Source organism: Calypte anna, chromosome 1 (assembly GCF_003957555.1).
Source record: "Calypte anna isolate BGI_N300 chromosome 1, bCalAnn1_v1.p, whole genome shotgun sequence".
In the NCBI taxonomy this organism is placed as follows: domain Eukaryota; kingdom Metazoa; phylum Chordata; class Aves; order Apodiformes; family Trochilidae; genus Calypte; species Calypte anna.
The window spans coordinates 167,417,174-167,432,348 of NC_044244.1; the positions used below are offsets into that span (position 1 = coordinate 167,417,174).

At 37.5% G+C, this 15,175-nt stretch overlaps 1 protein-coding gene across 1 annotated transcript in view; it reads left to right on the forward strand.

Annotated features, from left to right (window-relative positions):
- The window catches only part of DGKH (diacylglycerol kinase eta), a 157,736-nt gene that overhangs the window by 91,977 nt on the left and 50,584 nt on the right, over positions 1-15,175 (forward strand). Inside the window, exons 3-4 of the mRNA XM_030469081.1 lie at positions 439-549; positions 2,280-2,360. Coding sequence (XP_030324941.1) covers positions 439-549; positions 2,280-2,360 — 192 coding nt within the window. The remainder of the gene's footprint in view (positions 1-438; positions 550-2,279; positions 2,361-15,175) is intronic.

Consider the following 15,175-nt stretch of genomic DNA (forward strand, 5'->3'; position numbering starts at 1 on the left):
CTTGTTAGTCCCTATGTGGAAACTGTTTTTCTCCTTAGCATAATCAAATTTGGAACTGGAAGTGACCTTCTGTAGATGGTTTTTAGCTTTTTTTTTTATTATTATTGTTTCTCACTTTAGTATTGGTGGATTGCAGCTATCCAGACAAATTAATTATTTGTGTTCATCTTCACAATAATTATATGCCTCTTGACTGCCTTTTCAGTTTCCATGTCTAATAAGCATTTTGCCAACGTTGTCATGGTTTGAAAAATAGCAATGCAAGGTCTGATTATCCAAAGAATTATTCTCAATTTTATGTCACTAGATACAAATTTAAATTAACAATTACATGAGGTGTAACATAATTTTTTAGAAGCATAACTTTATATTTGTAGCTGTTTAGATATGTATTTAGATATGTATTTACCTTGTCTTCTGTATAATAATGTTTTTCAGACAAGTATAAAAGAAGGATTACTACTGAAGCAAACCAGTTCTTTTCAGAGGTGGAAAAAACGTTATTTCAAACTTCGAGGTCGTACCCTTTACTATGCTAAGGATTCAAAGGTAATTCTATGCTCCTATTGTCCAATACCATATACTTATAACTGAATTCTTTTGGATTTGTAAGTGCAATAATAATAATTTAATGATTTTTAGTGATTGTTTTATTTTAAAACTGCTGTATTTAGGATGTAGTGAGAAATTAACTTTAAGAAAAACTTAAAAATAAATCAAGATTAATCACCAGTCTATCACAGTTCTTTCAAACTTTTTGACTATTCAGACAAATAATAAAGTAATCTTAAGGAGCTGTGGGGTTTTTTTTTCTGGTAGTGGCTCTCAGACAGTCAAATCTAATGTACCAGAAGAAAAAAAAAAAAAAAGTAAAAATTGGATAATGGTCAAAAGTTACGTCTCAAGCTGAATTCCATTAAAACTTCTCTAGTTTGATGCTGATATTGCCATTGACAAGGTAGAAAAATGGTCATGTGTAATCAAGGTAGGAAGATTCTCTGCCAAAACTGAGCTATGAGGGGAAAAGCTATTTCCCATCAACAGAGATTTTTGGTGGGAAAATGGGGGTGGTCTTGGGGGAGTACTTGTCTTGTTTCTGAAAGCCATTTCCTCCTTCCCCTTTAGGGCTGGGACTGAGCACCTCTTGCCTTGTTGGGCTGGCTCAGGTTCTGCTGTTGCATAGCAGTGGGCATTACTCTTCTTTACAGGGTTGCAGTGATTTATGGGAGCTGTAGGTGAGGTGCTTCAGGTCCCTGTCATCTTCTATAGCCTGATCCTCTCACTAAAACTGTTCCTAAGGCATTGAGCCCTTTCTTTCTAGGACTGTGTGACTGTGATTCCTTTGTGCCCAATTGCGTGGCAGTGGTGAGTCAAGGGAAACATCATCTCTCCATGGAGCCCAGCTCTGAAGTGCCTCTCTTGTCACACTTCTCTGCACATGGTGCTATCATGAGCAGTTATGTAAGACTTAATAAATATGGCAGAGAAGGGCTCTGAGAATGGCAGTGTCATCTGTGCCATAAAGATAAGAAAATGAGCTACAATAAGTGGGCAATTGTGCTGATACTCCATAATGGTGAATTCAGATTCCCCCAACACTGACTCTCCTCCCAATGACATAGAAGAGGAAGGACATGGAATGACCAAAAAAAAAAAGGGAAGGCATTTTTGTTGGTCTTGCCTTCTGTGCTTCAAAACCCATCATGAGTTTAACAGAACCTAATTAATCCTTTGCCAGAGGCTGGGGAGCTTGAATATTTCTGATGTTTCTCTTAATGGAACATCAAACAAAGGAGTGGAAGGGATCTCTTCAGGCCCTTGAGCTCCATTTTCTTGTCTGGATACTTTACCTTGAATTCCCCTTCTGTATCATAAGTTCCCCTTCTTGAATTTAGAGTTCTATTCCAAACCAGATTAATATATATTTTATTAAGTGTGAATCTCTTTCCTCTGAGGCCACATTTATGCTACACAGTAGATGCCCCAAAGCTACATTTATTAAAAATACCTTTAAAAGAGATTTTAAAGCAATACATACTTTTAGAGTTACTTTTTTAATCCTCTGATGTACCACTTTGATAGCAAATAGAGCTGTGTTTACGGGGTAAGATAGGAAGTTTTATCACACCATTAGTGTTTTCTAGTTTTCACTACTTTCTTTTTCCTATTTTTACTTTCCAATTGGAGTGGACACCAGAAAATAAAAGTCAAGACTGTAAGCATACCTGAAAGTGGACTCAGACTATGTTTAATGTTTTTATGTTCTTTTCCATTTGCAGTCTCTAATATTTGATGAAGTTGACCTTTCAGATGCCAGCGTAGCTGAATCGAGCACAAAAAATGTCAACAACAGCTTCACGGTATGGAACCATTATAATACCAGTCTTGAAAGCTGTGGGTAGACTGCTGCTCAGAAAAACAAGAATCCTTTTAATTACTTCATGTTCTCCACTTTAGAAATAAGATGTCCTTTGTGGTATAATGTATCAGAATAATATTGCATCAACTACTGGTAATTTTGCTTCAGTTTTTTTGTATTTGTTTATTTGGGGGGTTTTTTTGGTTTGTTTTTTAGAGTGTTAGGTAACAGTTCCTTCAAAAGATGATGATTCAAGGCATTAAAAATTTAGCTAAGTTCAATATCAGCACTTCATTTGTACTTATAACTTTGTTTTACACTGAAGTTTTTTATGTAGTCTTTGGTGTGTTATGCTGAAAAGTTTCAAATGTAATCATGTCATTGGTTTAATTTCTTATAATAGCATTTTTGGTTTTCTGTCATATTGAAGTGTATTTTTTTTAATTGCCCATCATATTACTATGTTTCCAAGTCATGTGGAAAAGTTGTTTCCACAGTCATGCCTTGATTCTGATACTGGAAGAAGAAACAATGGGTGTTCATAAATCCCTTCTTCTGAAAGTTCACAAAGTGTGTTTTACACACAGATCTTGCCATTTATTGTTCAACTGCTTTGTTGGAACTAAGTGGTAACGTCTGAAACAGTTCCTCTTCTCATTCTTAACCTCTTGAAAAGTAAATTCTTTGAACAAGAACTAACTATGAGGAAGACTGTAGGTAAGGTTGTCCTTCTGAAGGTCTTGAGTTCTCCCATTGACTGGAATAGCATCATTTTTCTTAACCTGCAAATCCTGTTAGTTTCTATCAAAATAGTGATTTTCCATTTCCCTGATTATTTTAATTTCACAAATGGTCCACCTTACCAGTGTTGGTTGTTCTTCTCTTAAGGCAGTCCAAAGCAAGTCTCCTGAAAGCTTCATCAGTTCCTCCTTGCTGTGGCACCTCCCAGGCAGCTACTGAAGTAGTCAAGGCACTTCAGAGATGTATTTGTGTTGGCTTGGACAGTCCAGCACGTTCTGTCAGTGTAAAGTTTCTTTACTGATAAAAAAACGGAATTAAAAAGAGCACTTTGATTGAAGGCCTCAGGTGAGAAGGTGGGTGTGTGAGGTGCCACCTTGCCTTTGGAAAGCAGGGAGCTTAGTAGCTTCCTTTTGCCTTGTTCCAGAGGTAAAGCTGTAATGCAGGCATTGGGATAGCTGAGGAATAATCAGCCATGCAAAGACTGTAAGTCAAAGATCCCAACAATCATGACTGTCACTTCCTGTTCAAGACTGGGTATAAAGCTCAGCATCCTCTAAAGACCCAACATTCCTTCACTGTAGCCTCCATTATGGGAAAAAGACAATTAAGAAAACTTTGTAGTATTATTGCTGATCACTGAATCATTAAATAAGACATTAACATGTAGACCTGGATAGACCAGTGTGCTGGGTTATCACAGCAGGTGCTGGATTCTCCACCTGGGACAGGGTAATCCTGATTATATGTACAAACAGGGGGATGAAAAGCTGCAGAAAGAGATCTGGAGGTTTGGGTTGATGGCACTGAGAAGGTCAGCAAAAGGGCTTCCCAGAGAGGTGGTCATGGCACCCAGCCTGCTGAAGTTCAGGAGGTGTCTGGATGATGCTCTTAGTCATCCACTTTAGTTTTAGGTAGTCCAGCAAGGAGCAGGGAGTTGGACTCAAGGATCCTTTCCAACTGGAGATAGTCTTTGATTCTGTAATCTTGGTGTAACTTTGCATGGCAAAGAAAAATGGCAAGTTCTGTGTTTTTTTCTTCCCCCTCTTTATTTCCCCCCCTTACAAAGTTTGGTGTATTGTTCTCAGTGTCTCTTTTTTCACCCAAGGTGCAGGTTGTGTCTATTGTCAAGACTTCTGGGGAAGACAATAGTGAAAAAAGACATCTCAGGGGCTACAACTTTAACAGCTTTGGAGACAGTATTTATTGTGATGCCCTGGATAATTTAGGGCAATGATTCTAAGGAGTCTTCAAATTGATTTTGAAAAATTATTTGGATTTATAGCCCTCCTGGATTGAAGTGCCATCTGATTTGACTGTGAAATATGGTAATAGTTGTCATCTCACTTAATTTTTTGGCTTCTTTCTTTGTCTTTGCCTAACCCAGTCTCCCAGCAATGCAGCTCAGTGAAGTAAGACATCTCTGGACTTGCCTGCTCTGGTTTGGAGTCAGGGGGGTGGATGGTTAGCCTTCCAGCAATGCTCCTTATAAATAAAAAGAAACATTTCCTTTTGCTTCTTTTCCCCCTTCCATTGTAAAAGGGACACTCCAGCCTTTCTTAAAATTACTTTTTTTTTCCTTTTTCTTTTTTTTTTTTTCCTTTCTCTCCTTGGTATGTTCTTAGGGCTGTGTTAGCATTCCTTGTTAAATAAGCAAAAATTAAACCATGAACTTTAACTTTCTCTAGTTAATGTATTCCTCTTGTTTCTTTATCCCAGTAGAATATATTTTTAACACAAACTTGTGTAGATGCAATATGCCAAATTAACACTTTCTCAGGAGAACACACCTTTAAAATCTTACATTAAAATTATTTTTTTAACAGTTTTTTTTGTCATTTCCCTCCCCTCAGTCTCCCATCTCCAGCTTGTAGAAACTACTGGCTTGCCCTTTATTTGTCTTCCTTTCTCATTTGTCTGTTTGGAGGCAGAGATGTGCATGTCAAGATTTTCCATGCTTTTTTTTTTTTTTTTTTTTGATAAAACTCAAGTCCTAAAATTAGTCAGAACACACAGATTTCAGGTTGAGTTTATTTGTAATGTGAATGCTTGCAGAATATTTTATGTAATTAAATATCAGTGTTTATTCACCAGAATTACTTCTCTGCTATTCCAACCAGCAAATCAAGGTTAAGGGGAAAGCTGAGATAAATAAATATATAGTAATTAAAATGAGAAGCTGCTAAAATTAAACCAGGTCTTCTATTTCAGTTTTTTCTTTGCTGTTGATGATACTGCTTTTCAATGAACAACCAATGCATTTGTAGCAAGTAGTTTGTAGTGCACAAGCTGCCTTGTAGTAGATGATAGGTATTTTGTAGTTCTGAGCATCCTCACCTAGAAGCTATTACATAGAGGAAAGGGTGTCACTTGACATCCAGGTCTTTATATAAGGCCCTCAGGGCCAAATTCTTCCTACTTGCTTGTTAGGTACCAGTCTCCTAAGTCTGTGGGAAGAGAGAGAAGAGGCTCAAGATGCCTATTCAGCTCATCAGAGATGTGTGTCACCCACTCTGTCAGCCACACCAGGAGCCCCTGGGGGCTTTTTTCTCATCCCATGCCTGCCAGTCAGTGGCGTGGGTGGGTGCTGAGTCCTCAGAGTGGTGCTGGGTACTCTGCTGAGTGTTTTTTCCACAGATCTTTGCTTCTGCCACAGAGGGTGGTTTTATTTTGTCTCAGCAGACCCAGAGGAGTGTATTTTCACAGCATGTTACCTCTTTGGAGAGGTCTTGGGGATGAATCAGTCTCCCCTCCTGATTGCAAGCAGGCAGATGGAGCAGTAGCAGGTTCTGAAGGGAGCTCCACTTTCTCTCTCATTTTGGTTTGCTGGGATGGAAGATGGCTTGTTGGTATTTCAAGTGCATTTAGAACAATCCCTTTATTGTTCTCAAAACAAGACTTGTGACTGATTGAGGCCAAATAATGCTCTCCAGCATGCAAGCATGGCTGTGTAGAACATTGGTGGTGTGCTTTTCGTTTTATTAGGTGTGAGGACTTGGATTTTTAAACACTGAAATGAATCCTGAACAAAGATCCTCAGGGCAACAAAAGTGATTATAAATTGTGATTTAAAAAGAGGATTTTGATGGCTAGCTTTGGCTTAGGTTTCTACCTCTGCCTTGCTTTTTGATAATGAAAGACTGATGCACACTGATGGGGGAAGCCATCTGTGGATATTAACCATGCTGCCTTTCAGTCGTTGAGCCACGTGGATGTATAACATGTCCTTGGTTCCTATAAATGTATCCTAGAGTCTTACGTAAAATGCACAGGGCTGTATTTAATCCATATTAGTGGAACATTTAACTTAGTTATATTTTTTATGATAAATGTAATAAAAAACAGTTTTATGGTAGAAATGCTAGCTTTGAGGCCTTCCCTTGTACAGTTAGCTTTAGATGCTTGATTTGGGTTAGGCCAAATTCTAGGAGACAAGGCCACGGACACTTAATTTCTTACTACATGTATTTTCAGAAAAGTGGAAAAAAATCTGGCTAGATTAATTCTGATATCTCATTGCATCTGAGAGTAACAGAGGAGATGATTTTGCTGTTGTTTTGTGAGGTGCACGCCAGAAATTTAAGAATTAATATGCTAGGTGGTACTCAGGATGGTGATTCAGTTTGCCCTGACTTCAGGGTGGGTTTATAGACCTCTAAATTTAGTTATCTAGAATAAGAATAATACATTTTAAAAGTAGATTCCTGTAACTGTTCAATTCAGGATAGACTCCACTGCTGATAAAATATCTCTCATTTAGCTCTGATAGGAGCTTTGTCATTCACTGCATCTGAAATGTAGTCCCTTGCTTCCAGCTTTTTAGATCAGGTGCTGAATCAAGTACTTTTTGTTGAATATACATCTTCTGAAAGTGGTCATCTTGAGAGGGAAGAACCTGCAGCAGGCAAATCTGCTGTCCTGGAAAACGTACTTCAATTCTTCACAACTAGAAATTGGCTGCAAGTGATACTTTATATTCCAGCCAATAACAATGATTACTAGGATTCTGGGTATGCTTGCAATAACATCTAATATCATAATTTTTTGCTGATTTCTTCGTTTTGTGATGCTCCAGACCATAGAGTCTAATTACGTGTTCTGTGGAAAAATACTTCCTTGGAGAACTCTTAATGTGCTGAGCTTTAATTAAGTATTCCCACCTAGTGTTATGAGGCAAAGACTGAAACCTATAAACTGTTTATGGTTTTTATTACTTACTTTGGATTTGACTACTTTCCAATTTAAATAATCTTTGTAAGCATTTTTCTGTACTCTTTCCTATTCTTGCTGTTCTTCTTCCTATTATTCTGCAGCATCACCTTACACTTCTCTTTCCATTTTAATAATTGGTCCACAGAATTTTGTAAGAGAATAATAATGTGCTTATCCATTACACTTTTGCCATAATAAAAATTCCTATTATTCCTTCTTGCTTTTCTAATGTCCCTCAGTTTTTCATCTCATGGAATGATTGAAACTAAAAATAATTGGTCTTTTCAGTTCAATGACTGTGCTAAAAATAAATATGGGTCAACTGGATGTTTTCACTCATTTGAACGTAAGTGCTTCATTTAGTTCAAATTAAAGGGATTTAGATTTGTTTTGTAGGGTGTTTTATTTCAGTTTATAAGAAGAAAAAAACAAAAGATAGGTAGCATTTCATTTAAAGTTGGTCCCTGTGTGTGGTCTTATTACCAAAAATGAAAGGGTTCTCTTCTGTGTTTTCCACTTTTTTTGTTCAGACCTGATATGATACAATATATTCACTATGCCCTGAAATCAGAGACTTCTGTTTAATCTGTTTTCAAATAATAATAATAATAAACCTTTAGCTATTTGTCTGCAATTTTGTAGGTATTCTATACATTTGGATAGATTTTTGAAAAATGAAACATTTATATTTGCTGATTTTTATTTGACCTATAATTTTGAGATGGTCAGGTATTTTTTTATAGGTTAGAGAGGCCAAATAGTTACTATGTGCAACTGTGCTTCAACTGTGGTGAAAATGTATATTTTTTTCTTCTAGTATATACTGTTTTCTTTCACATCTCTGATTACCCTGTTTCTCATCCATATTTTTGAATGTAGCACATCCTACATCTTGTCTGGGGGTAGTTTACTGACATATAATTATGTGAAACCATCTTAAAGCACAAGCTGATTCTTCTAATCTTCGAATTCTCCTATACAGTCAGTTTTTAATGGGAGGTTGCCCATTTGTACTGGAAACTCAGTTCTTGTGATTCATCAGAATTTCAGGTTGAGCTTTATACCCGGCCTGAAGGCATAAATTTTGTTACCAGTTTCTTTCAGCCCTGCTGCTTCTGACATCAGTCATCTCTCTGTGCTCATCCGTGAGATTAGCTGCTTCTAATTGATATAAAAAATTAACTTTTAATATTCATGATGAGCTTGGAAAACAGAATGCATTGCCAAACTTTCACAGGATGTTGAAGAGAGAGTTTAAGTTTCTTAGACTTGGTCGTATTTTACTTCCTTTCTTGTAGTCAGATTTTTTCAGAGTTATTTACTGAGACTTTTCTTCAGGGACTAAGAAGTTCAGTGAATAGGAGAACTGCTTAACCTTCCCCAAGCCACACCAAAAGGAAATGAGAATAGCCTTGTCCCAAACAAGTTAAAAACCTTTCATCTTTGGGTTTGGACACTGCAGTCTTTGGGAATATCAGAGAGAAAGAGAGATGATCCCAAAGCTGGGAATAATTATCTTAGTACTGTTTTTCTCCTAAACAAAGTAACATTAATACAATTTTATTACCGACTCTTGCTTTGTCCAGAGTTCAAGGTGTTGAGCTTCATTTAAGTGTAGAAAAGCTTATGAATGCCAGTGGAAATATTTCACTGATGCTGTCCTGCTTGTTTATAAAATCCAATTTACTGCACTTTGGTCTCACTGGACATCAGGGGATGGTTTCTTTACTCACAGCCTCAAGCTTCTTTCAAACACTAGTTTTCCTCAGTGTTTTTTTTATCCGAGGGCCCACTCACCTAAGGGTTACACTGACCTTTTCTTGTCTTTCTGCTGCTTCTCTTTTACCATCTTTTTCATTTCTATAATTTTGTGAAATAATCTTGGTACTCCTATATTGGAAGACTCTTGGGATCATGGCTCAACCTTCAAGGCTTTGGCTTATTCCAGACTTGGGGTGTTATCCCCTGGTTTGTTATTGCTAGGCAAATATTTTCACTGCCTTGTTCTTAGCATGGATGGTTAAACTTTCTGGTTTGCTCTGTAGGAATACTCTGCAGAGCAGCTATCTGCAATTTATTTTTCCTTTGGGGACAATGTATATTGAGTAAACCTCTCTGTATCTCTGCTGTTGTTCCCGTGAAGGAAGTCACTCTTGCTGTACTTCTACCTATATTAGGCCACAGAGACGTAAAAAGAATGGGTTTGTGTTTGGAAACATGTTTCTATTTCTTGAAGAATTTCCATAAAACAAAATTTAACATGTTTAAACAGCAAATTCACTTAACACATTCTTGTATGAACACTTTTTAGTCTGCATGAACCTCTGCTATAGGGGTAATCTTAACTCCATTGCATACTAATTTTAGTAATAATTTTAATAAGAATGAATGGTAATTGTGATCCAATTATGGATAATGAGCTTATGTTAGAATTGTGACACTATTTGTGTGAAGGAAGACAAAAGAAATCTCAGTAAAGTGCTGTGTACTGTGTGTGATGGTACCCTTAGGATTCTTCATGGCATACTTTATATCGTATTTATCTTCTAGACGTGCAGTAATTCCCTGGGCTTGGGTGCACTTTGAAATTTCCTTTCCATTCCAGATGAATGTCAGAATTCAAATGTCACCATTGATGATGGTGGGAATTCAGTCACGTTTAGAGATGTCCTTATTAAAAGTACCTTTCTCTATGAATCCCACTCTCAGAAACATTGCATTTTGAATTTTGCCTAGGGTATTATCAGAAAGGACACTGCATAGCACTACTTCAGGATGGGGGAATAGCATAACCAGACATTCTCCCTTCCTGCAGACAAATGCAAGGCTGATGGGGGTCCTGGAATGATGTCTGTGAAGATCTCAGGGCCTCTTTTTGTCTCCAGCAGGTACAATATGACTGGAAGCAGCAGCTCAAGTCCCTGTGTTGACCTCACTGGCATGACTCAGCTTTGCACAAGTAGCTAATTCTTGGGCTGGATTGAGTTTTTCCCTTGTTGTGAACTATCTGCTGTTTCATACAGATGCTGATTAGCCTCTAAATGGAGAACGTTTTTTGAAGCTCCCAGCCTGAGATCAATACACAAACCACAGAAAGAGTGGGGAAGTGTTTTGTATTCCATTTTGTTCAATTTTCCATTCAGTGTAGTTTTTCTTTTTTGTTTTTCTTTTTTTGTTTTTCTTTTTTTTTTTATTTTCTATATTCAGGCAGCTTAGAAACAAAACAAAAACTGAAACAGCAAATTAACATGCTGAGGGGAAAAAAATGAGACAAAAGCAATTAGTGTGCACTAGTGATGCACTTAAGTTTTTTTTCTCCTCCATTTAGCACTTGTTCATTTTCCCCCGCCCTCTGACAATGACAAAAAAAAGTAAAATAATGAAGCTGAGAGCTCTTTGGGTGGCTTTGGGTGTGACTTTCAAATTTTAAGCTCCTTATCACTGCCTTGATGCTCTGTCTTCCTTTCCCTAGAGTGTCTGGAGATGTTGAAGCTTTAAGTTTCATTATGAAAAAGCAATAAAGCATTTCAGTTGTGAGGCTAACATCCATAGATAAATCACTTGGGATTGAGCTATTACAAGAAAGCTGAACATTTTTCAGAAGAGGAAAACGAGGGGATGCTTAAAAATGTGACCATTCTATGCTAAATGGTACATTTTGCTTCTGGTTTCAGTTGCACAGAGCTCATTTTCCACAAATCTTGAGATTATACAGAAATTTTCCAAACATAGTTACAGAAAATGTCTCTCCCCCTCTAGTTTTATTATCAGAGTTTCCTTAATTTATGATATTGTATTTGTGAAATACAGTAAGATGGTGTAAAGAGAAGTAAATGCATTTAAAAGATTTTTAAATTGTTTGAACTCATGGTATAACATTGGTGTTTGGAGAGCAAACACTGAGGATTGCCAGATTTTATTCTTCCTGTGATTTTTTTTACTTACCTGTTCTCTGACATTTCTTTCTCTTACTGCTTTAAAAGTGCTTATGACACCTGGAGAAAACTTTAAAAGTATCCCTCAGTGCAGTTCCTGTATGCTCTTTAAACAAAGTTACTTCATAAACAAAATTATTGGTGTAAACTTTCATAAATTTCCTGCTTCTAGTGATCCCTGGTTTCTAGCAGCTGAATTATATTTAAACAGGCACTCATGAAACGGATGAAAAAAGTAGTAACTTGCTGCTTTAATTTTAATAACTGCACCTAATAACATTAAATATATGAATAAATGTTTTCCTTCAAGCGCAAAAGCCATCTAATAGGCAGGTAAGGAGTTGGTGAAGCAGTAGCTAAGGGCCTAGCACTGCTAAGTTATGTAGTTAACAGATCTTTATGTAAGGACTCTAAAAAAAAAGATGCAGGCCTTGAACTATATATGGCACTTTCCAGTTTACATTTTCAAGCCTGGTTTATTGGTTTTGCTATATTTAAATGATGCTTTAAAATAAATTTCTAATTCTTCAGTCCAAATTAATGATACTTTTCTACCTTGCTTCTTGTAACTGTATAATAAGAAAGTTTTCCTTCAGAAAGAATGTTTTTCGTTAGCAGTTGTTTGGCATTGGATACATGAGGTTAAATTGTGGAGAACTGTAGATTTCTGATAAAGTGACCTTTGCTGGATATTTTTTCCATCCTTTTTGCAATACTTTTTGGGGCCTTCAGCAAACTAAGTTAGTGGAAGGTGTCCCTGGCCAGGGAGGAGTTGAAACTAGATGATCTTTAAGGTCTCTTCCAACCCAAACCATTCTGTGCTTCTGTTTTGTCCACCAGCATCCCCAGGCCCTTTTCTGCCAAGCTGCTTCCCAGCTGGATGGCCCACAGCATCTAACTGTGTCCTAGGGTTGTTCCTTCTCAGGTACAAGACTTTGCACTTCTCCAACAACACGAGGTTTCTGTCAGCCCATTTTTCTGGGACCCATCCAGGTCCCTCTGGATGACAGCAAAGCTCTCTGGTGTACCAGCTCTTCCTCCTCATTTCCTGTAATCAGCAAACTTGCTGAGGATGCTCTCTGTCCCATCACCCAGGTCATTAATGAAGGTTTTAAACAGGACTGGACCCAGTGTTGACCTTTGAGGGAGACTGCTAGGTGCTGGCTTCCAACTAGACTCTGTGCCACTGATGAGCACCCTCTGAGCCTGGCTGTTCAGGCAGTTGTCAGTCCACCTCACTGTCTGCTTATCCAGCCCATACTTCAGCTTCTTTATGAGGATCTTAAGGGATAGTGCTGAAAGTCTTACTGAAGTCAAAGTGGACAATATCAGCAAGTCAGTCATTTCATCATTAGTTATCAGGTTGTTCAAGCAGAACTTCCCCTTGGTGAATCCATGCTGACTACTCCCATTCACTGTCTTGTCTTTGATGTACCTGGATGTATTCCAGGACGTGTTCCTTCATTTTTGCTCCATGTGGCATAAGGCAAGGCCACAGTAATCCAGCCTGGGCTGGATTCTATTGCAGAATGAAGTCAGAGCAGAAATTTATACCAATTTCTGTGAAGCAGCTGCTTTTGCCTTGCCTTTCAGTTTAGCTCATGTGTCCTGTTGTGTTGATGAAGGAGATGCCATGTAGGACACTTTTCTTCCCCTTCTTAAGAGTTTTTAGTGTGGGGGCCAAAACCACACATTACTTCATTACTTGTGAGCTTGGCAACAATGAAATAGGAGAAGGCCAGAAAAAAGAGGGGAGCAACATTTTAGTGGAATAGACAGAGCTAATTGTTCTGATTATAAATTCTGTATTGTACTCAGGCAAATATAATAGCCATTTATTTCTTGCCTTGCTTTTAAACCCTCTGCTCCCTTTGTAATTTATACTTTTGCCTGGCTCAGTTCATCTTGAAAAATAATAGTGACAATTCACCATAAAGCACCAACTACACCTTTGACAGAGGCAGTACTGTTATAATTTATTTAGTATCCTGAGTCCAAGAAACTAGAAGAAAGAACTGTAGAAAGCTGCTCTACTGTTAGCACTGTGATATTAGCAGACAAGTTCTGGTAGGTACAGGAGCATCAATGACCCCAGCAGTCTATTCCCACCCCTGTGATGGAGGGAGGTGTGTTCATCTGTGGCATTCATATGGACCCAGCTGCGTGAGAATGGGCAAATGGAGTGGTAGGAAGAAAGCAAGGGAGGCAACATATGTTCTCCTGCTATTTGCCAGAGCTCACTCACTAACTTCTAGAAACAGAGAAGTTACAGAGCATTAAATCTGTTCCTTTCATGTTCAGGCATGGGGCACGGCCCCTAGGAGGAGAGGTGGGGACCTTTCTCTTTGCATTACCCTCTCTTCATTAGTTCCAGGGAGATACTTTAAAAATATCTGTTCAAAGAACAGGAAAAGCATTTCCCTGCCCATTTCGGATTCTAAGTGATGGCTTCTACATTACTAAGTCAATTCAAGATTGGCCATACAAATGCTATTAGTGTAATGCCTGAATACTTTAGAGCAGCAGAAGGTGCCTTAATGCAAATATCATGTTGCAGGAAGCAGGGTGCTTTACAATAGCTGCTGTGTTGCTGCTGAGAAGTGGACCATTATTTTCTTGATTAGCAAATGTAATGTCTGCATTTTTCTTTGAGTCAGTGAAGGAAACCAGCAATATAGCCACCGACCTTTGGGAACTGTATTTTCTTATATATTGCTGATATGATACAAAAAATTAGGCAATAGGTTTATATTGAGCTCTGTAATATTTTATTTTACAGATCATAAGTGCATATCCATTGGGTTGAAGGCAAATAGAATAATATCAGCCCCTTTGAAAATGAAATTTTATTTCGTTTCAAGGTGTTAAGCCTGTTCCTAAAAGGTGCTCTCTGAAAGAAAAGTTAATTAGTGTCCCAAAACTTGACTGTGTAATTTTAATCAAAGTAATTTCCAGATATGCATGTTCATATACATGAGTATGTGTATCTTTTTATAAATAAAGTTATCCTAATGTCAACATGTGTCAATACCTAGGTTGTGTCAAGGCCTCTGTGGTGGCAGACTGAGCAATCAATGTCTTCTTCTTCTGCTTCATTCCCCACTCAGAAAGCCCCTCCAGGAACAGGAATGGGTGATTTTAATTCCGACTGAGACATTCTTTATTTCCTATAATGTTCTAGGACTTGTGTTGCTTGCCTTCAGCTTTTAAGACTGTATATGCTCACTCTTTCCCTATGCCAACTGCATTAAAAGCTTTTTTTATTCCCACTACCTCAATTTCATTACTTTCCAATATACTGCAGTATCTGGCTTTGGTAACTTTCCCTTCCAAAATCAGCAGTGACTTCTTGGCTACTTGACAATGGTGAAAATTTTCAAAGTAACTTAATCTTCTAAATTAAATCTGCTTGATTTATTTATTTTTAAGGACTTCTTTCTGTCTTCATCCTTCTTGATTTGTCTCCTGTTTTGTCAGCATCTGAACCATTAACACCTGAGTTCCTCCAAGACTGAAGTTTTCTTATTCTTCTGCTGCCTGTGTGGTATTTCAGTGTCACTTTTTTGTCATTTTATAATGGAAATTCTTCTTGTCTATTTAGACTTCATCATGTTCACAGTGATATAAAAATAATAATACTGTAGGAAATGATCATTAATTTAAAAAAAAGCAATACATAATAGAAGAAAAGATACGACTTTGGTCAGTAGAAGAAAAGATACAGGACTTTGAATATGACTGTATGCAGTGAGATAGTAGAATCCAAATTTACATGACTTGAAAACAGTTTTAGGGACAATTAAATCCATTTTAATTTTGATTTTGTCTACATACAGGTTCAACTGCCTTTAATGGATGTGCTCTAAACATCCCACTTCAGTTACTTAATCTTAATTTTCTGTTATGAACAGCTGTACTGACTAAGTACAGC